Source organism: Diachasmimorpha longicaudata, chromosome 9, assembly GCF_034640455.1.
Source record: "Diachasmimorpha longicaudata isolate KC_UGA_2023 chromosome 9, iyDiaLong2, whole genome shotgun sequence".
NCBI lineage: Eukaryota > Metazoa > Arthropoda > Insecta > Hymenoptera > Braconidae > Diachasmimorpha > Diachasmimorpha longicaudata.
In genome coordinates this window covers 5,440,541-5,464,231 of record NC_087233.1, presented here as the reverse complement: position 1 = coordinate 5,464,231, position 23,691 = coordinate 5,440,541, and the positions used below count along the sequence as shown (strand labels likewise).

The following is a 23,691-nucleotide window of genomic DNA, read 5'->3' as shown; positions in this document are numbered from 1 at the left end:
TCATTAGTGCGATTGGAACTCGGGATGTGTGCGTGTGTGTGTGTGGGATTCGTGATGAGTTTAGTGACAAATGTGCCTTTAGACGAAATTTGTTGCATTGTTACTGAAAGTTGCAGATTATTACGAAAATATAAAGTAATTTGTGGAAAATAAGTAGATAAATAGTAGTTAAGGGACTAAAAGAGGTTAGAAACTGTCTGCAACGTTGAGGAATATACAGTGATGTTTTCTAGTGGTGGATAACTAATAAAATGGTGCAGTAAACATTGTATTGTTGTTCAACAACATTTCTTGATAATGCATTTTACAAATGCAGGAGGAAAAAAGGTTCTTGAGGCCATGGATGCTTTGTAGACTCTTTATTAATAGGTAAATCTCTAAAAAATCTTTCACCCTCCTCCACCCTGACAATTAACAAAATATCTGTTTGCAATGTATAAAATAACGTAACAATCAATCGGTGGCGACATTCTTCATATCACAGAGGGCCTGTCGCAACATGTCAGCAAATTTTTTTGTGCAAGTTTCTTTGCACGAATTGAATGACGAACAGGCGAAGAATATTTCGTCTGGTCTGGGATTATAACAACATCCATAACCATCTTCCACGACTGGTCCGTAACACATGAATGATGCAGTCTTGAAAGGCACCTAAATCAATAAATTGTAGATGTGCGTAAAAAGCTTTGTTTGAAGAAACATAAATTTAGTTTTTCATTGCTCAGTCAATCAATCAATCACTCAATTTTTCTGTACAACTTCGCTTGGAGTTCAACGTTATAAAATCAAGTTCAAGGGTAGTAGATAACAAAAGTGAGATTTTAATTACTTGGCTCGATGTCAGATTCCAATGACAGCTCCTGGTGAATCCAATATCGGAGTAAAGAGCTGGAAGTTCTATTTTTTCTTCCTTCGCGATCATTTTTAATCCGAAGAGGTGACGATCAACTCCAGCTCCAGTAACCGCCTAGTATAAACCCAAAATAACCCAATTAATGAATTAATTAGTTCATCAGCTCCATCATAATATTAATAATCACAAAGTCCAAACATTTCGTGTCACATATTGAAGTCAAAAATTGTCCAACGAAAAGACATCTACTTCGACACACCCTTGACTAACCTCCCCAGCGATCCTCTTGTGTGCATCAATAGCTCTCACCAGAGCCTCTTTCTTCTCCCCCTTGGACACCCCTGTCATCATAATCCGAGCGAAGGCCACAGACTCGACACTGGTCGACCTGATTGCCTCAGTCCTAGTGCTCCTGAACCTCCTGAGTCCCCCGGACTCGTAATGGGCCGGGGGTTTTCCATGCATCCTGAAGAAAGCCACCTGCATGGCGGTCTGGATGAAACTGTCTGGACTCATCTTGAGTTTCTTGATCTCCCCACTGCCAAAATTGTTGAACGTGAAACACTCCATATCAATTTTACTGCACATTCCATCAACAAATTTCGTCGCCTCTTGAATGGATCTCTCAATCCCCTGATTGATTTCAAATTTCAGGAGTTCAGGTTTCGGAAAATCTCGAGGTGATCCCGATACCTCGTCCTGTCCTGAATTTTTTGAGCCCTGTCAAAAGAAAGATATAAACATGACCTCAAAAAATCAAAAAAATAACAAATTACTCAATAATATTTCGAGGCATCACCGAACTCTTCCTGCTATCGACATATCTCAGAACGAAGTCCTGAATAACACCAATGGGCCCACCCTCGCAAGGGCTGTGTTCGTATTCAGTCCCAACGAATCCATCTTCAGAAACAATAAACTGCAATGTTTTGTCATGCCACCTATTACCGGAGTTGCTGTCAATACTGAAGCCTGTGAGGGCCTGTTTAGCCCTCACCGAGGAAATGTTCTTCCCCCCGAATTTTTCACGAGGAATTTCCCTGTCCAGACAGACGATGAACAGAGATTCCTCGATGTCTTTTATCAGCTTTGAATTGTCACCAATAGCCCTCAGGACCTCGAAGTCCTGAGCCCACGTATCCCTGGGGCTCCCTGTGAGGATTCCTACAGGGATCCCCGGGCTCGTGGAGCGATCGAAGATGTCTTTGATGGCGGCAGTCAGTTGCGATTCAGTTAGGGGAACTCCACTGGCATCGATGAGCGGTAATTTAAAAATATTCTGGTTCTTGAGGATTATGACGTGGCGGGATGTGTCGGTGTGGAATTGCTTGTCGAGGGGAAGTCCTGGTATCCTGTGGGTGCCCAGGATCAGGGCGTAGGGCTGCATGTCCAGGGGGGTCTTACCGACCATCTCTTGTTTCATATCGCCTCTAGAATTAAAGAGGTTCACACGTGATCGGAGAAATAAAAAAAAAGGAAGTTAATACATTGCGAATAAATTTTGTTATTTCCAGAAATTCAATTGAATTTTCTGGAAAATTTTGAAGGTTATTCAAAACTGAGAAAGGAAAAATCCAAAATTTTTATGGATAAAAATCTTTGTCTTACTTTTTTACTAAATTATCGTAAGTGGAAACGGCGATGATCAATTGGGCAGCGAATTTCTGGACATCCTCAGGGGATTTGAAGTCCTGGGGCGGTCCTACGGTCCCAGGACTTGACATGAGGAGTACAGAATCTCGATATCCCAGGTAGGCAGCGTTCAAGAACCACTCATTCATCTGGCGATTAAAAAACGTTTAATGCTGAGAGGATTTGATGGATTTTAACAAATTCTTTTGTGTTCGAGATGTTTATGACGCCTTCTCGATTTAATATAAAAAATTAAAAATACTGTACCCAACTGTCAGTCTTTTCGTATCGTTCCTGCAATTTTCTCTGCAATTTTGGACCCAGTCCACTCTCACTAATGAAATCCTGCACTATTTTTTCGGTTTTCGAGTATTCCTGATTGTTTAGTAATGGTTTCAATGACCTAAAAATAATTTCTAATTAAGAACCATTCGAGGAATGTGGTTTAATCGCTTCTGACATAAGTGGATTCCATTGAGGATGAGTTTCCATGAGGATCCGAACACTCGAATTTTTTCTCTTTTGATTTTCCCAAAAATCATTTGAAGTGAAATGAATTTTTCATTTGTGAAAATTATTGATTGTTTTCTGCTATTTTTCGATCACCAAAGAATGCAATACATTTTTTTACACAACTGAATAAATCCTTCAACTCGACTCCTGAATGGTCGATTAAAAAAAACCTAAGAATGAGGCAGATCAGAAAATTGAAGTTCAATTTTTTTAATACCCTACCTCAAATATCTATGAGCAGTCTCATGAAGATCAGGAACCGGTTGTTTAGGCAGTTCCTGTTGATTCAGCTGAATGGAAGTGAGTCTCCTGGTGTGAATCATCTGACCTCCACTCTTCGTCAATCCCATGTTGAATCTACAAAGAAAATTAATTAAATTGAGTTCCACTGGTTCCTTAATGTCGAAATAATTGATACTCACATATGGTGGGTCTTCTGGACACTGAGATATCGATCTACAACAGAATTCAATGAAAACCTAACCTGATCAACAAGGAAATGTTCAGTTGCAATTGGCGATGATTAATAACGATAACGAAGCAATAGTGACTGATAAAAACTGCTTTACATACTGTGGAATAACATTGAGGTATTGAGGTGGACTCGTAACACCTTTGACATTTCGACTGCTCTATGTGCACACACTATACGCACAGAAATCACGCTCGTTCCGAGTCAACTATTTTTGTACAGTTTCTGCTGTGTCGGAGCAATCAAGTTCAATAATCACTTGTAAGGGAGAGCCAACCGATGATTTATTTTCATAATATGAACTAATTCCATCGTTTGTATGAGGTTTAGTCCCGTTTGTACTGAGCTTAACATGTTACGTTGGTTTATCATTTATTTTTGAATGAATAATTAAAAATCCAACATGAGTATGAACGACTGATTAGTAGAAATTAATTAATTTTTGGATACTTTCACTTGATGTCGATAGAATATCCTGTGTAGATCAATAATTTATTTTTCTAATTGTGGGCAATGGAAAATGTAACACAGAGAGATCGCTAGGTGCACCTGTTGAAAAATATCTCCAACTCATGTTGGATTTTCAATTATAAATTAAAAAAGAAAGCCCAGTACCAATTTATTCACATAAATAAAACAAATATTTTCATTTTAATGATAACAACACTTCCACTCGGAAAAGATGATATAATTGAACAAACGATAACGATAACAAAAGTAACAAAAACGAACAAATCAATCAGCCCCTCTCTCTTTTTCGAAAACGAAAAAAAATCAAAACAAAAAAATAATCAACGCAATTTTTTTCAATAAATTTCCTAACCGTCCTCCTGGAAGATACTACAAATCGATTTCACATTCGATTGAATATCGATCCACTCCCGGTCCCTTCGGAATCGTCCGAGGACTCCAATATTCGAGCGACTTTCCTCCTTTTCGATCTGACGATCGAACTATCTTCACTATCCTTTCTCTTCTTCGGATGAGATCTCCCTTCAGATGCAATACTTTTCGTTGTTCGTCGGCTTCCTGGGGACGACTCCCAGGGCGATTCCCCGTCGGTCATGCTGCTGCCACTGGGGGAAGAATATGCCGCAAATTCTGTTGGTGGAACATCAAACAGAGATACTAAATGATTCAATATATTGATATTTTTTTAGACTGGGAAAATTGTAAGATTATGGAGAGAACGATACTGGCATTACCACCGTCTCATTTAAGTTTATGCATAATGAGGCATGTCAGATATTAAAAAGGAACTTACTGTGGTACGTGAGCCATCCGATGTTCCTCACAATGGGGGCACAGCCGACAATTTGTTTTATTCTGTACTTTTCTGCGGATGTTCTCTTCCTCACTGGCCATCGATTGATCAGCGATATATCGAGGATCCCACGATGTTCCTTGTGTTCAGCACAAATCTCCTGCTGAACTTCATAACAAAGAGAAATTAAAAAAATCGGTTGTTATAAAGAAATTACGAAATTATTGAACATCGAAAGGATTCATTGAATGCAATCGATTGGCTCTTCCATTAACTCACTTTTTTGCATCCACTCCTGCTGTTTCTCCAGAGACGCCCTCTCCATGTCCATGCTGGACATTTCCTCATCCTCCGAATGCTCTTGAGTGAAATCAGCCTCCTGTTTATCTTCCTCCCCCCCTGCGACGTCTTCAGAAACCGAACGAATTGTCCTGACAAAAATTTTCGCCCCAAGATCAACATCTTCCCCCGGAATTTTCCTCCCAACGAAGGGTTCGACAGCCGCAGGAAGTTCACCCTCAGCAGCTACCTCTGGATAATCTCCTTCGAGACCAGTCGATCCGGTCTGCCCTCCAGGACTCCGTTCAATAGGCGGACAGGGCGTCGTTTTAATTTCACCGACAATTTTTCTGATGACGTCACTTTTCAGGGTCTGGAGCAAGTGGGAGCGATTTTTCTGATGAGGTGGCTTTGATCTGGGTCTCCAGGACTTCGATACACTAGTACCCACCCCTGGATCGTTCTCCTTACCCTTATCCAACACATCATGATGCAGGACTTGACGTATGTCATCCTCATCCACTGGGTGAGTGTCTTTTTCATGATCAGGAGGTCGGAAAAATAATCTGTCCTTGTCTACGTAGTGAACGTCGGGGATGGGTTGACCAGCCTCACGAATGACCTCGGGCTCCCTCACCGGAAGCTCTGCGGAAATCAGAGGAAATCAAAAATGCTTTCGTGTTATTTCAGCAATTCGGATCTAGAAAAAATATATTCTATAAATATATGTTATTCTACAATATATTGACATCAATATATCGTGACATCGATATCTTTATCGATGATATTTTATCCGAGAGTATAACTGATGGCCTTGACAAAAAATCCTTCATTATTTCCCAAAATTTGCAAATTAAAAAATTTCTCTATGAGTCAACTCAGCTGTTTTTGATAAATAATAAATAGTCTCCACGTAAATTCCGCCGTTTTGGACATCGCAGAGAACTCCTTACCTTTTCGACTGCCCTTCACCTTTTGTTTCTTCTCCTGATGCACTTGATGCACTGATTTCATTCGCTTGCCAGTCTTTCTACGCCGTATTAGCTGAGGTTTTCCTATTTGGGGATCTCCACTGTCCTCGGATCTGGCCATTTCGTCGGAGAAATCAGTCCCCAACAGTTTTTGATTCTTAGGGATCTTTTTTCTTGACGAAGACACATGTCTGGTTATCCCAGGACTTGTTCTCTTCTTCGATGTCTTTCCACTGTCAACTAATTCTATAGAACTTATGGATCCGTCGACATGGTGATCAGCTTGGGTCGATCCCAGAGGAGTGCTGCTGGCAAAAGAGCTTTTTTGGTTCGCCAATTTCTTCCCTTTGTTGCTCATCTTCCTTGTACATTAATTTTTGCCTCATGGAAAATATATTTCATCGCATTTGAAGCACTTGTTCATCACACGGTACCAAAGAATGCAATTCCAAAAATTTATGTACACCAGGAGATTGTTTTCCTTGAACGATCCAACCTAACCTCAAATTATTAAATTTCAAATTCTCCTGAATTGTCCGCTCATCACTCATTGGTGATCGACCCTCTGACGTTACCAAAATGGCCGCTGCTCTACACAGACACAGCACAGTTTATTCGACTCGAGGTAGCTTCCTGTGATTAGAATCATTATCTAATCAGCGTCTATCAACCGAATTTCCAATTGACACGAGGAATCGACAGATCGTTCTTGTTCCACTCCAACCAAACTGCTGATACATAATCGTCGCGTGTGGATTAATTATTCGTCATCATGTCCTTCCTGTGGTGAATCACCAACACTCCTGCGGACGTTCTATCCATGTGCGCGTTGTCTCGTACACACTGATCGATTTCACTGCCTCCGGGAGTGTCAAAAGTCTCGTTATGATTTTCAGGATCTTCTGAGACAAGTGAATTGGCAATTTTTGACAGTCGTTGGTTGTGTGAATCCGTAGAGTGATTACAATTGTTACGAGGAATATGCAGAGTGTTATCAATTCAGTGAAAGGCACTGCTCTAGGAGTTGCCGAGTACCTAACCCCTGTCCTCAAGGTAAGTCATCACTGCATCATCAGGAACGGAAATATAAAGAAAAATCTTTGGCAATTCGCTAGATAATTGAAGTTGCCATTCTGTTATTTTATCGCCATATTGAGAGAATAATTTTGACGGTGTTTTGAATATTTTTTTAAGAGAATTGTTTATTGGATAAATTTTTTTAAGGCTTACAAATGTCCTATGTCATTGTGTACTTTTTTGCAACAATAAAAGTGAGAAGAAATAATTATGTAGAGAGGAATAGAATTTATTTGAGTTCTTTAATTAACTTTTCGATAATTACAGTTTCAATATTTATAATGCCACATTTTAATTCAGATAAATTGAGAAAAGTTACAGAATTTTACAAATGATTTTTATTAATTTTTTATTGTGATTTATTTGCAAATAATATTATCAATTTAATGAAATCGTCGTTTAAACGATCTGGCTCCCCTCAGGAAAGTAAATTCAGGGAGACTGGAGTGCTGACCCCCGAGGAGTTCGTCGCTGCTGGTGATCACCTGGTGCATCACTGTCCGACCTGGCAGTGGGCCACAGGGGATGAGGACAGGACCAAGTCGTATTTACCTAAGAAGAAGCAGTTCTTGTTGACGAGGAATGTTCCCTGCAGTCGCAGGTGCAAGCAGGTGATGACGAGTTCCTTGAATTTATCGTCTGGGGTCTGAGCATTTCTTCAAAGTCCAGAGTCCGAGAACTTTGGACGGGTTTTTTTAAGAAGAAATCAAATTTTTATTTTTTTTTGGGCGAATCCGTGCACGTGAATAAAGGGTTTGAGAGAATTATTGAAGAGGAAATTCTTTGCAGATTGAATACTGTGATGAGCAGGAACGTATAATCGAAGCAGATGACCCTGAGGGTGGGTGGGTTGATACCCATCACTACGACGCTAGTATTGGGGGTATTGATGAGAAAGTATCAGAAATGACATTGGACGATACTCAGTCGCCAACAGCGGGAACTCCTGGAGAGGATAATGCCGACGACGATGATGAGGATGATGAGGAAGCTGCTGATATGGAGGCTTTCGAAGTCAGTGGAATGCTCGAGGAGCAGGACAAGGTACAGTTTTTTATGAAGAGGACTTTTTTAAATAATATTGACAAAAGTACATATGTTTTAATGGTTTCTGTAAATTTTTAGATTTTGATTGACACGATATTAATTAGTAGGTCATTTTATAATGATTTATTTTGGTAATTTGCAGTATGCAGCAGAAAGCACTAAGAAACCAGTGAAAGAGAAACGAGACAATTTTCCAGAGGGCGAAATAATTCACACGAGAACGTACGATTTACACATAACTTATGATAAATATTATCAGACCCCGAGACTGTGGTTGTTCGGTTACGATGAGAACCAGAAGCCCCTAACGGTGGAGGAGATGTATGAAGATGTCAGTCAGGATCACGCGAAAAAGACAGTGACTATGGAAACTCATCCCCATTTGCCGGGACCGCCGATGGCGTCTGTTCATCCCTGCAGGTGAGTTATTAACTGAATTTTATCTAGAAACAACTGACCTTTCCTTTTTAATTAAAAAAGCAGATTTTCAATTCTTTATGAAATATTAATTTTTTATTCTTCTTATACAAACATTTATCTTCTCCCTTTCTATCTAGACATGCAGAAGTGATGAAGAAAATAATAGAAACAGTGATGGAAGGTGGTGGTGAGTTGGGTGTGCACATGTACCTTATAATTTTCCTTAAATTTGTGCAATCGGTTATCCCAACGATCGAGTATGATTACACTCAAAATTTCATGCTCTCGACGTGGGGCTAATTATGGATCCATTTTCATGGGAATCCTTGACAGGGGGAGTAGCTGCTCTGATTGGCGAGATATATTCAATCAATATTGACAGGACACGTCGTGATTTGGGAGAAAATACATTTTTACGGATTTGTACCACTCAGCATTTTGTTCAGCATGAATTATCGAGTGTTAATTACGTTCTAGCGGAATTGTCGTTTCGGTGGAAATGTGGTAAAATCGGTATCAGGGAAATCACTTTGATTGAGCGATTATATCGTAGTCAAGAGATTTTAGGAGGGGATGGTAATGCTTTCGGTTGGAAAAATTCTCGGTGGAAACCGCCTCTTAATTTTTTTTGTTAAATCGTCGCTTTTAATTATTTAATTATTTAATTAATATTCAACCGTTGTTGATTGAGAGTTAAGTATTTCAATGCGAATTTTATAAACCTAGGGTTCAAGGGTTAGTTTTCATTATTTTATAAATTAATTAATTTTCTTCTCTTCTGGAACATTTTACCACTTTGCCACTGGTGTCATCGTCACACATTGCTTCGTTCAGAATAATAACGCTCACTATTAACTAAGCTTGGAAAAGTTCGATTTAACTTCTCGTTTGTATTCACTGGTATTATTCTTCGTCTGCTTTGTAATCATGAATAATGAATTGGATGCCTCGAGCCACATTGTTGATATATATTTTTTTTTATGAAATAGAATGATCACATGAAATCGAATAAAGCTCTATGGATCAGAGGACTCTTTTCGTGTCAAATTTCTGTTTTTTTACGTAAACAATAATTTCGCAAAATTAAATTTCGTATTTTTTTTTAGAAGAGAATTTTTCTCAACATTTTTCCGGTCATTTGTTCGGAAATATTTTTCACGAAATTTCCGGAATGCCGACCGTCGGTATGAAAGGGAGTGATGTACCTCTCCTGAAATGAATAGCTTAATTTTTGCGAAAAATAAAGGTGAAATGGCGAATGAATGAAGAAAAACACTCCAGAATTTCCTCCATTCGTGACTTTTAATGTTATTGAATGTTGAAAGTAATCACAACGTTTCTGATTCAATTTTCATTACCTCATCTACTGCAGTTGGTTTTTAACGACAGGATGAACTGACCAGTACTTCAAACAGTCTCAGAAATCAATTCATTCGATATCCACTGGAGCTTTCAATAATAATTGACACGCACAAACACAAATAATTGAATAACGAATAATTATTGACGACAGTAGTAGGCAGGCAGCTTTCATTTTGATAATCTAGGGGGAAGAATAATTCCCCCTAAAGAGAATTCTGATAGATATTGCCATTAACGACAATAAACACTAACCCTCTCGACAATAATAATTGCCACACCTAATCGTAAGTAATTAAATTATAAATAACCAGTGATAAAGTCCCTAGACAGACTTAACCTCCACTCAGAAAATATAGGAGAAGAACTTATTGTTCCCTCGTTCCATTGTTGTAGAAATATTCACAAAAATTATAAAATTATGACGACATTTACGACAATGACCATTAACCCCTATAATAATCGTTTCCCCTCCAGTGGATATAAATATTCGGAACCCCATAGGGGAATGAACCTCGCAAACTCGTGTGAAAATATGTAGTGCCTCTCAAGATAAAACAAAGTGCAAGTTTGACCTTTTTCACCGATTCCTCTAAACTCCAATGGCATTCTCTGAATTCGGTTCCCCATCACCCCAGGGGTGCGACCCTAAGGGTTCCCCTGGAGTCTGTTGGGGTCCTCCTGTGACATTATTACGGACGTCGTAGACCTCTCGGCTGTGCTCCAGGAGTCATAAAAGTCTAGGTGGCGCCCTTGGCCATGAAAAACACCTGAAGGGGATCTGACTCGTCCCTTCGTGCCCCCTCCCTCTAATTTCCAATCCCATTAATGTCTCCCACCTCTGGAATGAACTAAACAAATTACCAGACTCATCAGTTTGTCTTTAGCTGGCACTGAAGCACACTGACTAGTCGATGTTCAGCCTTCCAGCTTCATTCCCTGAGGAAGGGGTTCATAAAAATCTTTGTGCTCTGCACCAGTAGTTCCCAAACACCAGTGAATATCTTCATCACGTGGTAGGTGCCAGAAATTTCCTCAACATTTCCTTAGAACCATCGTCATGTCTGAAGGACACCAGCGCCTCAATCTCCTGACATCAACATTTCTGATCTTGCTGATGATTCACGAAGGCCTGGGGGACTGTTTGACGCCCTGGGGACAATTGGGTGATTGTGTTCCCATAAAGGACTGCCCTATAATGCGGAAAATGCTCGACATGGATCCATTACCTTCGATGAACGAAATGATGTTTCGTCAGGCATTCTGTGGAGTCGATGGATTGACCTACAAAGTCTGTTGTATCCCTGGCCAAAATTATCATCAATCAGAGACTACCATAAACTCAAAAACTGAATCTCCAGGTACTCAGGTATCTGGTGAACCTGAGGAGAGATGTATTTCACTATTGGGGGAAGAAGGGAACTGCGTGAATATCAAAAAGTGTCCGAAAATGTTGGATGTCTTGAAGAAAGGGCAGTTCGCTGACATTTCACATTGTGGATTTGAGGGGATGCATCCGAAGGTCTGTTGTGCGATCGGGGACGCAGAGACTTCAGATAAGATTCACTTTCCTGAGGTTGTTCAAGTGCATGGAAGGGGGAAGGCCAGCACTGGGAACAATTGTCTTTCATCTTCTGGAAGACAAGGGAATTGTATTAACATAAGAAAATGCCAGAAGATGTTGCAGCTTCTCCGGAAAATGCCTCGGACTGAAGAAACTCGTGATTATCTGCGTCGATCACGATGTGGAACTGAGGGGAAAGATCCGAAAGTCTGTTGTGAGATTGACGATCAAGAGATTCAGAAGAATATTCCCTTCCCAGAGGTGATCGAATCGCATGAAATGGGGAAAAATGACACTGAGGGCCGTTGTCTTTCGCTTTCTGGAAGGGAAGGGAGTTGTGTGAACATAAGAAAATGCCAGAAGATGGTGGAGCTGCTCCAGAAGATGCCTCAAACAGAAGAAACTCGGGATTATCTGCGTCGATCACGATGTGGGACTGAGGGGAGAGATCCGAAAGTCTGTTGTGAGATCGAGGATCAAGAGATTCAGAAGAATATTCACTTCCTAGAGGTGACCGAATCGCAGGAAATGGGGAAAAATGATACTGAGGGCAGTTGTCTTTCGCTTTCTGGGAGGGAAGGGAGTTGTGTGAACATAAGAAAATGCCAGAAGATGATGGAGCTGCTCCAGAAGACGCCTCAAACAGAAGAAACTCGGGATTATCTGCGTCGATCACGATGTGGAAATGAGGGGAAGGATCCTAAAGTTTGTTGTGAATTGGAAGGAAAAAAAGAAACCAAAGAAGAAGAAGAAGAAGAAGAAAAAGAAGAAGAGGTGAACAAAGAAGATGAAGACAAGGAGGTGAAAAAAAAAGAAGAAAAGAAGCAAGAAGAACATAAACAATCCCCAGTAGAAGCTCCATCACCTCCAACCCCTCCTTGTCTAACCCCTTGGGGAGGATTGGGCCGATGTCTCAAAATAGACGACTGCGAGGATCTGAAGAAGCTTTACAAACAGAATCCCGTCTTACCAATGCACGAAAAACTACTGGAGATTGCTCGCTGTGGTCCTGGAGGCCTCTGGAATCCTGACTTCAGGGTCTGCTGTGGCATCAACCAGAACGTGGACATCACTTCTGTCAAGTTTGAGAGCCTCGTGGAGAGTGTGATTCAACGGATTCCCAGCAAGAACAGAGCGAGGAGACTGCTGCCCCATGAGTTGTGTGGACCAATTCCCGAGGCCAAAATATTTGGGGGAAATGACACGAAGATTCACGAGTTTCCTTGGATGGCGCTGTTGCAGTACAACGTCCGCCGGAAAGGAGTCTACTTCAAGTGCGGGGGGTCTTTGATCAGTGACAAGTACGTGCTGACTGCTGCCCATTGTCTGACTGCTCTGCCAGTTGGTAAGATTTTTTATTTATTTATTGAATATTCTCATGGGGAACATCTCCATTTTATTAATTAGTTTTCAATAGTAATTGGATTTTCAACGTAACAACAAATCAACCTTCACCAATTCACAGGGATAAAGCTCATAACAGTGAGACTTGGTGAATATGACACTAGCACTGATGAGGACTGTGACAGCGAGGGTCACTGCATCCCAAAGTACCAAGAATTTTCGGTGAAAGAGACAAAAGCTCATGAACACTACTCCCCTGTGACATATCAGAACGATGTTGGACTGGTGAAATTGGTGACTGCGGTTGACATACGGTCTGGCTACATAAGACCGATTTGTTTGCCACTGTATCCCCAGAATTCCTCCGCCATTTATCGTACTCCCAGCACTGCTGTGGTGACAGGCTGGGGGGCAACGAGGAATGGCACCAGCAGCTCGAGGCTGAAAAAAGTTACTCTAACGATCGTTGCCAATGACTTGTGCCAGAAGCTTTACAGGTACAATAAAAATGTCGCCATCTGGCAGGCACAGCTGTGCGCCGGGGGTGACTGGAACAAGGATTCATGCTCTGGTGATAGTGGGGGACCATTACAGGCTATTGGAATGTATGGGAAAAGGCCTAGTTACGTGCAATATGGCGTGGTCAGTTATGGGCATTCAACTTGTGGAGCTGAAGGATCGCCAGGGATTTACACCAGGGTATCACATTATGTTCAGTGGATTCTTGATAATATGGTTGGTTGACTGATTATTGTCAAGGATCTGAAGGGATTCTCATTGAGTTCTTTGCTCTCAAAGACTGTTGATTTAATTCAATTTATTTTCCCATGAATATACACTTTAATGAGTCTTATTGATTGACATTAATACATAATCAATACATGAGGAATGGAAAATACGTTTACTTTGGAATTATTAATTATGTTCAATTAATAGTCAACTATTTATTATATTTATATCGTGGGTTGTTAATCGTAATAAATTAAATCCCTAAATGGTTCAAAAGTGTCGAATGTAGTTTTATTACAAGAGAAATTAATTATATGAATTAGTTCTTGTTTTTTACTCTCTCAACGGCGAGAGTAGGCAGACGTATCACTGCCATATCCTCTGCCATTCTGGTCGTAATCCAGTGACATTGGCGTGGGGAGGCCTGCCGATCTGGGAATCCTCGTTGCTGTGGGTATGAGGAAAACACCATCAGGGGTTCTGGGGATGCGCAGCCCTCGAATTGTTGAGCCTGAGACGTTTGAGTCCTCAGACTCGTTGCCAGAAGTCGGACGATACCTGTGGTAACAGGTTAATAACAATAATAATTGATAATAATGATTGAATGGTCCATAATACCCTCAGTGGAAAATGGAAAAAAACGTACATGTTGCGAGAATCTGATTGATTATTTCCGAATACCAAATTCTGCTTGGCAAATGTCACTCGAGCATTCCTTGAAGCTTCCTTGAAGAAGGTTTGACTTGGAGCTTTGCTCCGGGCAATCATGTCGGTGTAGTCCTTCTTTACAGTGTTATACGCCTCATTCAACTTCTCCAACTGTTTGGTCACCTGCCAGTACGCAGTCTTGAGTGCTGAGTATTTTTTTGCCTAATGAATTAAAAAAACAAACAGCAATAATGAGTCCTGAGGCTCGAAATGAGATAAATCGAATGTCCAGAACCAAATCAAAGATGTCTTCCAGAGAGGTCACGTGACCAAATTGACTTGTCTATGTAATTTTTTTATTTTTATGAAAACCAAGATGGCACGAGGCCATCATAAATTAAGGTCGAAATTTGGGATTTATTGATATCAAAAAATTATTATGTTTGTGATTAGAACAGTGTGGTCACATGACCCCCCTGGAAGACTCCCCTCAAGGTAAAAGAATTGGCTACCAAGTCCTCCTCACGATAGACTAGAATATTCAGTTGATACTTCTGGAATTTTGCTGCCAATGCCAATCTCTCTGCCAAGGAGACGATATCCTCGAACATGGGGACGATTACTGGTGGAAGGGGTGTTGTGAGACAAATGGACTCGACGCCATTTCTGTTGCAGACTGGACACTGATCTCCAACTACAACAGGGAGAAGTGATGCACCAATAATTCAGGATCTCCCTTCAATCGTTCAACAAAGGATTTCAGTTGTTTTCTCACCTTTGGAGATGCATTTCCTGCAGAACAGATGACCACACTGAGTCATAGAAAATGGAGACTTTGATTCTGTCAGGTGAATGAAGCATTTGTTGCAGAGAAGCCAGTTGAGCTCCATATTGAACGATAAATATTGAGAGATCAGTGGGAACGATGAAGGTCTAAAACACAACAGTTTTAATGTGAAATGGCCGCCGAATTTTTCAGGTAAAACTTCTGGCATCATCCAGCGTTTCTCTGATTGGTCCAAAAATGAGTGGATCTGAGCGAAATAGATGACACTCAAAAATATGGTAAATCAATTGATGATCCCACGATAATTCTACTGGGGTGGATCATTAAATTAATTCACTAAATACTCAGAAAAAAATTTAATTCTTTATTTACAAATTACTGAGAAACATCGAATTATTTAACATGTGCGAGGAACAGCCTAGAATCTTCTGAATTGTTTTTTGAATCGTTCGTAGTGATAATCGTCGGTTGCCTTTTCACTGCTGTCCTTTCGTTTAGCTTTAGGGTCTTCCTTCGAGTCAACTTTCTCAGCTCTTGCAGTGTCGTTCTTCGTTTTTGTATCGTCAATATTAACTGGAACATGAAAAATTAGTAACAATGGGATATGGAACGTATAGAAACTCCATAAAATTTTTTTATGGGATTAAGTTATATAGATAGTGATCTCCGGACATTATTCTGGTGTTACATACGTCAAATTTCAAACTTACATCGATTGTGCTGAACAAAATTAACAGCCATGTTCGTTGGAACAAATTGCGATGGTCCATCATTCTTTCGATGCCTCTCCCACAGTAATTTTTGCTTGGCCTCTTCAGTCGCTTCGATATTTTTTATTTTTGCACTGAAACAGAGAATAGATTCGTCTAACTCTGATGCTAATTCATTTCACGTTCTTTAGCACTTGAGATAAAGAACAATTCAAGAAAGGATGTTAGAAATATAATAAATTAATTATAACAGTTGCAAGAACCCAGTGCTTATGCAAAAAAATATAATTACTCTATTCCAAGGTCGACTTCTGGTATTCCCGACAGCATTTGATTTGACAGCATCTCCTCACTCCTGTGGGCGGAACTCTGTCTCAGATGCTCGGGGACCGCTTGGAGTGCGGCCTCTTCAGGTGAGCAGTAATTTCTTCCCCCAGATTGCCCACTTGAGGGGTCATTAGTCAATGTATTTTTCCTTTTTGACAGTTCCTCCTCAATATATTTCACCCTAAACAGAATAGCATAGTTAATGGCACATGAGGAACATACAAAAACATTGCTATCGGATCCTCTGATTAAAAATTCCAATTTGTGTACCGTAAGAAATCTGAGGATCTAATTTCAAATGCATTAAGATACTCAACAAACAGTTATTAATTGAAATTAGTTTCCCTCCAAAATGTATAAACATTAAAAATAATATAAATTAATTGAATATTTCACCCACATTTCTTCATCCTCATCACGTTTATTCGTTTCAGCGTTGAACTGTGTGCCTATACCTGTGTCATAGGCATCATCCTGTTTGAATTTCGAATTTTTCAGGGCTTTCATGTTGACCATACCCCCAGCTTTAGTGTTGAAGGGATCTGAAGACTGAAAATGCAAGAAAGCATGTTTTAGCCAATGATCTCATAATTAAAGAAAATTCATGCTCATCCGTTTGACAACTTTCATTAGCAAATAAGTTTTGCTAATTCTTACATTAGTTACTTCAGCAGTTCCTTGTTCACCAAGGGCTAGGCCAGTGATGTTGACACCATTCGGACGTTGTCTCAACTTCTGAATAGTCTTCATCTCCTCCACTTTATTCCTAGAAAAAGTTTAATGTCAGAAGGAAAATAAGGTCGCTGTAACACCAAGATGTTCTCGGGGGCCTGATATTCATTAATCTGAGGCCCTCGGGTATCACTCGGATGATAATACCCCTTTCAATAATTACATTAACCATCATGAGTTAGAGTTGAATTTTTTATTAAAAATATTTACCGAACTGAGGATTCTTTCTCCTCTTCATTATCACTTTCGTCGGAGTCTTGGTGACGTTTCCTGAGGGGTTTGTTTTTTGTTCGTTTCTTGAACGCAATTTTTTCAACTGTCCTTTCGCTTTCGTCGGACATTCCCCTGAATAAATCTCCAGGAGTTGGCACTCTTCACAGACTCTGCTATTCTTCAAGGAATTAACAAAGTTGTTTGTTGTGAGGTTATGTTATTGTTGTGTCGGGTAGACTTGCGCTAGTCATGAGTTGACGGGCACCGGTAGCTGGAAGAGGGAATACCAAATTGAGGTCATGTTCCCCGGGGTGTGGGCGACCCCAACGCAGCCCTTGAGAACCCCGAAGAGGTGGCGTTGTGGTCGAATTGTACAGTGCAGTGCAGTGCAGGTGAAAAGGAAAAATAAATCGTATACGTTTTGTATTCCATAATGTCGGACGTTCCATCCCCACCACCAGGACCACGCGCCCCGCCCGATTTACGACTCAGTGAAGAGCTACACACGTCCCAAACACACACCCTCGACGTATTATCCAGAACGTAAGCGTCCACTTGACTAAATTCAATCAAACTATTTTGTGAAATTCTTTAAATATTAAAACAATTACCTTTCAGCCAGCTGGAGACTATTACCACGACGTTCATCGACTTTATCGAGAGCAACTAGTGGTGATTTTTGGTACGTGAGTAATTCTGTTTCAATGATTTTGGTTCACGCCTTTGATGACTCCATCCATTCACCTGTGGCTTTTGTTGAAGTTGAGAATTTTTGTTATGTGTTCAACAAAAATCGAAAGACAATAGAATACTTTACGGTTCACTATCTGGGTTCGATTGTTGAATTGTGACGATTTGGGGGGAAATTTCGAAGGGAATAACGTGATTAATGATAATTCTCGTAATTAGGCGACTAGTGAGAGAAGAATTATTAATAGGGTCCCGAATTTTCTGTGCTGTAGAAGATTTTGAGGCTGTGCTTTCCTACCTTTCAAATGTCAAGTGGAAAACAGCTTTTTAAATTATTTAATGTAATTAATTAATGGTTAACAGACCGTAAAGCACGTTGATTTGATTTCAGGTGATTTAATGCGATTTATATGAAATTAAAAAAGTAAATGATGAATTTATTGGTTGCAGACGTAAGTGAATCTCAAATTATCTACATAACTAAATAGAAAATGTCAGATGTGTTAGCGAATCGTGATGCGTGGAAGGAGTACGAATACAACAGGGAACACCAGATTTATTCAAATTTTACCCCGTTCTATGTGACAGTCGCCATATTTTCTATCATAGGTGGAATAATATTCATCTTCAACATCATTTGTTGCACGTGCTCTCGTTACAAACATTACTGGCGAGACAGACATACAGGTGAGGTTCATACGAAAATTTATGTACTGAGAGAAAACCCAAAAAACTAAATTCAAAAAAGCTATAAAAATCAATAAAATATAAAAATGACAGATAAAATAAGTGAATGTGATATGGAAAAATCATTTTCGATGAATTCGAAGTTGAAGAGACATAAATTAATCATTCCATTTTATCATATCAAGGAAATCGTTGGATTCATCCCCTGTGGGTTGTCACACCCCACAAGAATCCACCCCTGGATCTCGCCCCGATAACATCAGGCTTCAACGACAGGCATATATACTCCCTGCGACCTGGTCAAGCCTATTCAACCCAAACATATCCCTCCCAAGGAACTTATTATCCGGAATCAGTGCAAGAGGACTTAGAGGCCCAGTACGACTCCCGATTGGGTACACCACAGCCACAAGAGTACATGGAACTTCACAAACGAGAGAGTGAAATTTAAATCGTCAGTACACGATACAGAATTATTTTAGTCCATTGATCAATTGCTCCAGCGGTAGCTGATCGTACAAAATAGTTTTAGAACTCAACAGTCAATTGAGAACGAGAGTTTATAGCACCAACAATTAACTTACTTCAATTTTAATTCAAAGTTTCGAATTACGGAAACAAAAAGAGAATTTTATCCCAAATATTACAGTGAAGTTTCAACAATTTGAGAATCTTCAGTTTTTTTAAAAACAAAATGAGTTTCCACATTTTTTGGCCGGCTAGCGCCTGTCTCGCTCTGTTTGTTGTTGGTGTTATTATGATTATGTTAAAATGGGGTACAAATATCTGTGAAAAGTTATCACCAAGACGATCTTATCATACTTCAGGGTATGTCGATGATGGTCATGCTTATGCCCGTGATATTTCAGAATCTGTTGCATAGAAATTTTTATTGAATTTCTGGAGGGGGAGGGGGGGATGGCATCAGGATGAATTGAAAATTAGGTCTACATTACCCTTTACAAAGAACTGACAAAAGTCACTCGTTGAATTTTTTTTAAGTCGGTTTACAATATTAATAAATATCGGAATTTGTAATATGAACTAAAGGACGTAAACACGTGATCATTTAAGATTTTGAAAAACGTGATTTTATTCAGAATTTACGATATGATGTTCGATGCGAAAAAATCAGTCTTGAAAATTATGGGGCCCTTAATGATTGCAAGAAAGCAAAATCTTTTAATACAATTTTATAAATGCTTTAACGAATATTTAACTCTGCGATTTTCTGCTTGATATCCACACAGTGCCTTACGAATTAATTATAAGATTTATGAGTTACTTGCTAAGGATGAAAGGAAGGGAATCCGCTGGACCATTTAACCTGCTACTGTTCATGTTAAAGATACCAAAGGAGAATTAACTCTCTTGATTTGCAATCTAAGGAAGACTTCGATGATCTGATGCAGCACAACAATGCACTAGGCTCTGATTTTTATCATTCCTATTATACTCCGTCCAATTGTATTTTTATACTTTTTTATGGTTTTGGAAATACAAAAAATATGTACTGAATTGTGTATTGTACATGGAGCGAATCCAAATAAAATTTGATTAATTAATTTGGATAATTATAATTAATGATATCAGGTACTCTCGTAAGAACCGACTCCCTAAATCCACCTGGATTTTCCCTCGAGACACCGGCTACCACTAATTAACTTATCGATTGTTAATATACTTTCGAATATTTTTTAGTCCTTATTCAATTCAATTTAAATATTTAGTTAACGGGGCGCCCGTTCCGTCGGTGACACTGGGATCTACCTTACCATGAATCGCCACATGACATTGCAACGTCATCTACAGACCCCTCCATGAAACCCCGTGTCGTTTTCAATCACATCGACAATCTGTGTTAGTTTCTACGATCTTTACCGACAATTTCCGAACGGACGTTCCTTTTCCCTAAAGAAGTTGCTGAGGGATCGGTACGTGGAACAATTATTGTGTCTTAATTCCATTTATTTAACAGCAATCATTTCGTTTTACAATTTTAATCTCTGATTATTGGAACGATTGATATTTGGACAAAACGGTGTTCGATATATTTTTTGGATTAATTGACATTTTTTGTGGCTAATTCCAGGTCAATCATGGGCCGTCGTCCAGCGAGATGGTAAGTTGTCATGCCCTTTTGTTTTTAATAATAATTTCTTTGAATATTCTTTCATTCACTCAAATCATTTCCCCGAGACATCTTCGATGATTAATTAATTTAGTGATACGATTCATGGAGAAAGGGTGAAATGTTTTTTAACAAACGTACGAAGAATTTTGAGGTTAGAAATCCTCCTGTGAGTGGTCCAGCGACTCGATTTTCCAACATGATGCAATAAATTAATTAATGATGACAATAATTGATAAACAAGTAATGCTCAGTACGTTTTAGTAGTCGTAATGTCTCCGTAAATAAAATATTTGTTTATCCAAATGTCCTTTTTCATGTCGTTAGTACTGGTTCTCAATAAATTTATGGAGGATCTGTTTGATTTTTACAGCTATCGCTACTGCAAAAACAAACCCTACCCAAAATCTCGTTTCTGTCGTGGTGTCCCAGACCCGAAGATTCGTATTTTCGACTTGGGTAAGAAGAAGGCGAGTGTTGAGGACTTTCCACTGTGCGTTCATCTAGTCTCTGATGAGTACGAACAGCTGAGTTCAGAGGCCCTCGAGGCAGGACGTATTTGCTGCAACAAATACATGGTGAAGAATGCAGGAAAGGATCAGTTCCACATTCGCATGAGACTCCATCCCTTCCACGTTATCAGGATCAATAAAATGTTGTCCTGTGCTGGAGCCGATAGGTGAATATCATTAGTGATTTTTATTTTATTTATTTCTGTCACTCGATTGCTTCCACTTGTTTTTTGTTTATCGTTAGTTACAAATTCAACAATCATTATATAAATTATATATTAATTCTTATCAGTAGATGAGGCTTCGCAAAATTTACATTTGAGATAAACAAGAGAATTCGATTGTTAAAGTTGTATGTAAATACGTTATAAATATTTTTCAGGCTCCAAACTGGAATGAGAGGTGCCTTCGGCAAGCCCCAGGGTACAGTAGCTCGTGTTCGTATTGGCCAGCCAATCATGAGTGTGAGGTCTTCGGACCGTTACAAGGCCTCCGTTATCGAGGCACTGAGACGTGCCAAGTTCAAGTTCCCAGGTCGTCAGAAGATTTACGTCTCCAAAAAATGGGGATTCACCAAGTACGATCGCGCTGAGTACGAGGAGCTCAAGGCTGCTGGACGTCTTGCTCCCGATGGCTGCAACGTCAAGTATCTACCCGAGCACGGACCCCTCGACGCGTGGAAGAAGTTCAGAGAGTACTTGTCGACAGCCTGAATAATTTGATCATTTTTGGACATCGATAATTGAATAAAAAAAAAACATTGAAAAATTTTATTGTCGATTTTTATTATTTTATCACCCTCTACAAGATATAGGGAGTTTATGGACATATTTGTGTTGACGTAGAGGGGTCTAAAGCGTAAATAGAAAGTTTTATGGCTGATAGGGTCTCACAGAGACAACAATCATTGGTGACTCAAGGATTGATCATTTCGTAAAAAAAGAAAAAGTTTTTCTGCTTCAAAAATGGAGAAAGATGAGCCCTTTTCCACCCAGAGACTAGAGTACGAACTTTCCGTTCAGGTGTATCGAAAAAAAAATGAAATTACTGAGCCAACTTCTCATCGAATGTTGGAGAATCCATCATGGCGACTGGCGAAGTGAAGAAAGAGGTAATCCCCCCGGTTTTCCACACCTACCCCGTCTGCAAGTCCTCGGACATGCCCGAGGAGATGAAGCAGGAAGCCCTCGAGTTGTGCGTCACCGCCACCGAGAAATTTTCCGATAATTACAAGCACGCGGCGAAGATGATTAAAGACGACCTGGACAAGAAGTTCGGACCGCCCTTTCAGGTAATCATTGGAGAGTCCTACGGATTCTCTGTCATCTATCAGAGGAACAGCATGATGCTTATGTACACTGGGGGAAATATCGCTGTTTTGATCTTCAGAACTGTTGCGGGATTCAACAGTTGATTAATAAAATTAATTTGTTGTCTTTAGCACGAGTGCGAATTTTTTTTCACTCAAAATTAACTCGTTGCTGACTTAATTATCTATCACTCGCTTTTTTATATTAAAAAAAAATCATGCATCACTCGAATTAATTAAGAAATCGAAAGTCGTTGGCTGTAATGAGTGTCAAGGGAGGAAAAATGATTTTTCAACATTAATCACATTGATTTATTAATCTTCTCTTCATATAGTATTTTTATTCTCCAGTTCATTCCATTAATTTTAGCTTAAAAAATTAAATTAACTGCTTTTTCATTTTTATGGTAAAAAGAGGATTCAGGGATATAACAAATTTCTCCACGTGATTGCACTATTGATAAGAATTTCCTTACGATTAATAGTGAATTGTCATCCTGAGATATTTTTCTTAATTATTATTACACTCTCACCCCATTCCATCTCCGATTGTTCATGTGTACGATAATTTTTCAAGCCGATTTCCATATGCAAATTGCCAAATTCCCCGCACAGTACATGTACAGGAGATGTTTTAACTGATACGTTATCTCGAAACCGTACCCCTCGCCGACGACCGTATGCCAGGAGGCGCCAAATTTTTTGTCCATCGTCTCCTTGATCATTCGTGAAACATTTTCATAATTGTCGGCATATTTTTCAGCCGCCGTTACGCACAATTCCATAGCTTCCTGCTTCATCTCGTCTGTCATGTCACATTTCTGTAATAAATTAACAATATTATGTGGATTGAAATTTATTTTTGCAATAAAATTTACCCCAACGAAATAATATCAGAACATATTCCGGAACATTCACGTGCAATCGTCCACGACATCGAGCTCTAAATACATCTAAAAATAATAATAATATAAAAAATAAAACAGAAAGAATTAACAGTCTAATGTTTAAATAATACTGTGGATTTTGTGATCCTGCAATATTTTCAAGAAATTTTTCATCTAAAACGTGTTCTTGGATACGAGGAATTGTTTACTGATCAATAAACCAGGAATATCGTCCCCAAATACATAAAAATTGATGGAAACTCACCCGACACAGGGGGTAGGTGTGCAGAATCTTGACGACGTCGTCCTTCTTGACTTCCGTCATCGTTTACCCGAGCACAGAGTTAATTCGAGAGAGAGAATTTAACACTAATGCTGATCGAGGATCTAATCACTGTGAGTCATATGGGTGGGGATGTTTTTGTTTGGAGGTGGCTGACAACCCCTCTGAAGGTCCAGGGGATGAGGGTGAATAATTCAACGCATGCGTAAACCCGGGGAGCTTGAGACACTCGACAAAAATATTTTTTAATG

At 39.6% G+C, this 23,691-nt stretch overlaps 10 protein-coding genes across 14 annotated transcripts; 5 read left to right on the top strand and 5 right to left on the bottom strand.

Annotated features, from left to right (window-relative positions):
* Positions 1–34: 34 nt before the first annotated feature.
* LOC135166173 (ubiquitin-like-conjugating enzyme ATG3) lies at positions 35–9,559 on the top strand. The gene is made up of 6 exons (XM_064128238.1): positions 35–369; positions 6,881–7,037; positions 7,484–7,672; positions 7,851–8,105; positions 8,251–8,528; positions 8,666–9,559. The coding sequence occupies exons 2-6, from the start codon at positions 6,966–6,968 to the stop codon at positions 8,826–8,828; spliced, it is 957 nt and encodes a 318-aa protein (XP_063984308.1). The 5' UTR covers positions 35–369; positions 6,881–6,965; the 3' UTR covers positions 8,829–9,559.
* On the bottom strand, positions 345–4,391 carry LOC135166130 (carnitine O-acetyltransferase-like). Of its 4 annotated transcripts, none has more exons than XM_064128153.1 (9): positions 4,294–4,391; positions 3,421–3,454; positions 3,221–3,355; positions 2,753–2,888; positions 2,462–2,634; positions 1,653–2,283; positions 1,124–1,573; positions 830–967; positions 345–651 (listed from the first exon to the last, which is right to left on the bottom strand). In XM_064128153.1, the coding sequence occupies exons 3-9, from the start codon at positions 3,346–3,348 to the stop codon at positions 454–456; spliced, it is 1,854 nt and encodes a 617-aa protein (XP_063984223.1). In that variant the 5' UTR covers positions 3,349–3,355; positions 3,421–3,454; positions 4,294–4,391; the 3' UTR covers positions 345–453. The 4 variants fall into 4 exon arrangements, with proteins under 4 accessions (XP_063984223.1, XP_063984220.1, XP_063984221.1 ...); XM_064128150.1 differs by lacking the exon at positions 4,294–4,391 and adding an exon at positions 3,572–3,764; XM_064128151.1 differs by lacking the exon at positions 4,294–4,391 and adding an exon at positions 3,572–3,699 and having other exon boundaries at positions 3,421–3,482.
* LOC135166146 (uncharacterized) lies at positions 3,944–6,342 on the bottom strand. The gene is made up of 4 exons (XM_064128191.1): positions 5,967–6,342; positions 5,014–5,658; positions 4,735–4,902; positions 3,944–4,571 (listed from the first exon to the last, which is right to left on the bottom strand). The coding sequence occupies exons 1-4, from the start codon at positions 6,340–6,342 to the stop codon at positions 4,324–4,326; spliced, it is 1,437 nt and encodes a 478-aa protein (XP_063984261.1). The 3' UTR covers positions 3,944–4,323.
* A 142-nt stretch (positions 9,560–9,701) lies between the features above and the next one.
* On the top strand, positions 9,702–15,526 carry LOC135166115 (uncharacterized). Its single transcript, XM_064128122.1, has 2 exons — positions 9,702–12,796; positions 12,917–15,526. Exons 1-2 carry the CDS (start codon positions 10,948–10,950, stop codon positions 13,537–13,539), a joined length of 2,472 nt encoding a protein of 823 aa, XP_063984192.1. The 5' UTR covers positions 9,702–10,947; the 3' UTR covers positions 13,540–15,526.
* Positions 13,855–15,469, bottom strand: LOC135166179 (RING finger protein 212B). The gene is made up of 5 exons (XM_064128246.1): positions 15,332–15,469; positions 14,948–15,105; positions 14,685–14,866; positions 14,171–14,394; positions 13,855–14,082 (listed from the first exon to the last, which is right to left on the bottom strand). Exons 1-5 carry the CDS (start codon positions 15,361–15,363, stop codon positions 13,866–13,868), a joined length of 813 nt encoding a protein of 270 aa, XP_063984316.1. The 5' UTR covers positions 15,364–15,469; the 3' UTR covers positions 13,855–13,865.
* LOC135166177 (splicing factor C9orf78 homolog) lies at positions 15,301–17,311 on the bottom strand. The gene is made up of 6 exons (XM_064128244.1): positions 16,939–17,311; positions 16,654–16,762; positions 16,397–16,545; positions 15,962–16,177; positions 15,670–15,803; positions 15,301–15,532 (listed from the first exon to the last, which is right to left on the bottom strand). The coding sequence occupies exons 1-6, from the start codon at positions 17,067–17,069 to the stop codon at positions 15,378–15,380; spliced, it is 894 nt and encodes a 297-aa protein (XP_063984314.1). The 5' UTR covers positions 17,070–17,311; the 3' UTR covers positions 15,301–15,377.
* Positions 17,312–17,340: 29 nt separating this feature from the next.
* Wrm1 (wurmchen 1) lies at positions 17,341–18,999 on the top strand. Of its 2 annotated transcripts, none has more exons than XM_064128277.1 (4): positions 17,341–17,484; positions 17,560–17,623; positions 18,082–18,318; positions 18,504–18,999. In XM_064128277.1, exons 3-4 carry the CDS (start codon positions 18,123–18,125, stop codon positions 18,767–18,769), a joined length of 462 nt encoding a protein of 153 aa, XP_063984347.1. In that variant the 5' UTR covers positions 17,341–17,484; positions 17,560–17,623; positions 18,082–18,122; the 3' UTR covers positions 18,770–18,999. The 2 variants fall into 2 exon arrangements, with proteins under 2 accessions (XP_063984347.1, XP_063984348.1); XM_064128278.1 differs by having other exon boundaries at positions 17,560–17,627.
* Positions 19,000–20,128: 1,129 nt separating this feature from the next.
* On the top strand, positions 20,129–21,734 carry LOC135166187 (large ribosomal subunit protein uL16). Its single transcript, XM_064128255.1, has 4 exons — positions 20,129–20,252; positions 20,411–20,440; positions 20,823–21,128; positions 21,344–21,734. The coding sequence occupies exons 2-4, from the start codon at positions 20,418–20,420 to the stop codon at positions 21,672–21,674; spliced, it is 660 nt and encodes a 219-aa protein (XP_063984325.1). The 5' UTR covers positions 20,129–20,252; positions 20,411–20,417; the 3' UTR covers positions 21,675–21,734.
* Positions 21,735–22,045: 311 nt separating this feature from the next.
* Positions 22,046–22,375, top strand: LOC135165754 (dynein axonemal light chain 4-like). Its single transcript, XM_064127355.1, has one exon. The coding sequence runs from the start codon at positions 22,046–22,048 to the stop codon at positions 22,373–22,375; it is 330 nt and encodes a 109-aa protein (XP_063983425.1).
* A 464-nt stretch (positions 22,376–22,839) lies between these two features.
* On the bottom strand, positions 22,840–23,640 carry LOC135166211 (dynein axonemal light chain 4-like). The gene is made up of 2 exons (XM_064128290.1): positions 23,423–23,640; positions 22,840–23,091 (listed from the first exon to the last, which is right to left on the bottom strand). The coding sequence occupies exons 1-2, from the start codon at positions 23,480–23,482 to the stop codon at positions 22,843–22,845; spliced, it is 309 nt and encodes a 102-aa protein (XP_063984360.1). The 5' UTR covers positions 23,483–23,640; the 3' UTR covers positions 22,840–22,842.
* Between the last annotated feature and the right edge of the window lie 51 nt (positions 23,641–23,691).

Coding starts and splice junctions, on each gene's coding strand:
- LOC135165754 (XM_064127355.1), top strand. CDS start 22,046: ATGGCGACTGGCGAAGTGAAGAAAGAGGTAATCCCCCCGGTTTTCCAC.
- LOC135166187 (XM_064128255.1), top strand. CDS start 20,418: ATGGGCCGTCGTCCAGCGAGATG. Junction 20,441..20,822: donor GGCCGTCGTCCAGCGAGATG/GTAAGTTGTCAT, acceptor TGATTTTTACAG/CTATCGCTACTGCAAAAACA. Junction 21,129..21,343: donor TCCTGTGCTGGAGCCGATAG/GTGAATATCATT, acceptor AATATTTTTCAG/GCTCCAAACTGGAATGAGAG.
- Wrm1 (XM_064128277.1), top strand. CDS start 18,123: ATGTCAGATGTGTTAGCGAATCGTGATGCGTGGAAGGAGTACGAATAC. Junction 18,319..18,503: donor CTGGCGAGACAGACATACAG/GTGAGGTTCATA, acceptor TATCATATCAAG/GAAATCGTTGGATTCATCCC.
- LOC135166146 (XM_064128191.1), bottom strand. CDS start 6,342: ATGAGCAACAAAGGGAAGAAATTGGCGAACCAAAAAAGCTCTTTTGCC. Junction 5,659..5,966: donor GGTGAAGGGCAGTCGAAAAG/GTAAGGAGTTCT, acceptor TGATTTCCGCAG/AGCTTCCGGTGAGGGAGCCC. Junction 4,903..5,013: donor GCAGGAGTGGATGCAAAAAA/GTGAGTTAATGG, acceptor TTTGTTATGAAG/TTCAGCAGGAGATTTGTGCT.
- LOC135166130 (XM_064128150.1), bottom strand. CDS start 3,620: ATGTCAAAGGTGTTACGAGTCCACCTCAATACCTCAATGTTATTCCAC. Junction 2,284..2,461: donor TACGATAATTTAGTAAAAAA/GTAAGACAAAGA, acceptor CTTTAATTCTAG/AGGCGATATGAAACAAGAGA. Junction 968..1,123: donor ACAAGAGGATCGCTGGGGAG/GTTAGTCAAGGG, acceptor GGTTTATACTAG/GCGGTTACTGGAGCTGGAGT.
- LOC135166211 (XM_064128290.1), bottom strand. CDS start 23,482: ATGACGGAAGTCAAGAAGGACGACGTCGTCAAGATTCTGCACACCTAC. Junction 23,092..23,422: donor ACACCTACCCCCTGTGTCGG/GTGAGTTTCCAT, acceptor AATTTATTACAG/AAATGTGACATGACAGACGA.
- LOC135166177 (XM_064128244.1), bottom strand. CDS start 17,069: ATGTCCGACGAAAGCGAAAGGACAGTTGAAAAAATTGCGTTCAAGAAA. Junction 16,763..16,938: donor GAGAAAGAATCCTCAGTTCG/GTAAATATTTTT, acceptor AACTTTTTCTAG/GAATAAAGTGGAGGAGATGA. Junction 16,546..16,653: donor GAACTGCTGAAGTAACTAAT/GTAAGAATTAGC, acceptor TTGCATTTTCAG/TCTTCAGATCCCTTCAACAC.
- LOC135166115 (XM_064128122.1), top strand. CDS start 10,948: ATGTCTGAAGGACACCAGCGCCTCAATCTCCTGACATCAACATTTCTG. Junction 12,797..12,916: donor TCTGACTGCTCTGCCAGTTG/GTAAGATTTTTT, acceptor ACCAATTCACAG/GGATAAAGCTCATAACAGTG.
- LOC135166173 (XM_064128238.1), top strand. CDS start 6,966: ATGCAGAGTGTTATCAATTCAGTGAAAGGCACTGCTCTAGGAGTTGCC. Junction 7,673..7,850: donor GCAGTCGCAGGTGCAAGCAG/GTGATGACGAGT, acceptor AATTCTTTGCAG/ATTGAATACTGTGATGAGCA. Junction 8,529..8,665: donor GCGTCTGTTCATCCCTGCAG/GTGAGTTATTAA, acceptor CTTTCTATCTAG/ACATGCAGAAGTGATGAAGA.
- LOC135166179 (XM_064128246.1), bottom strand. CDS start 15,363: ATGTTAAATAATTCGATGTTTCTCAGTAATTT. Junction 14,867..14,947: donor CAGGAAATGCATCTCCAAAG/GTGAGAAAACAA, acceptor TCCCTGTTGTAG/TTGGAGATCAGTGTCCAGTC. Junction 14,083..14,170: donor CAATCAGATTCTCGCAACAT/GTACGTTTTTTT, acceptor CTGTTACCACAG/GTATCGTCCGACTTCTGGCA.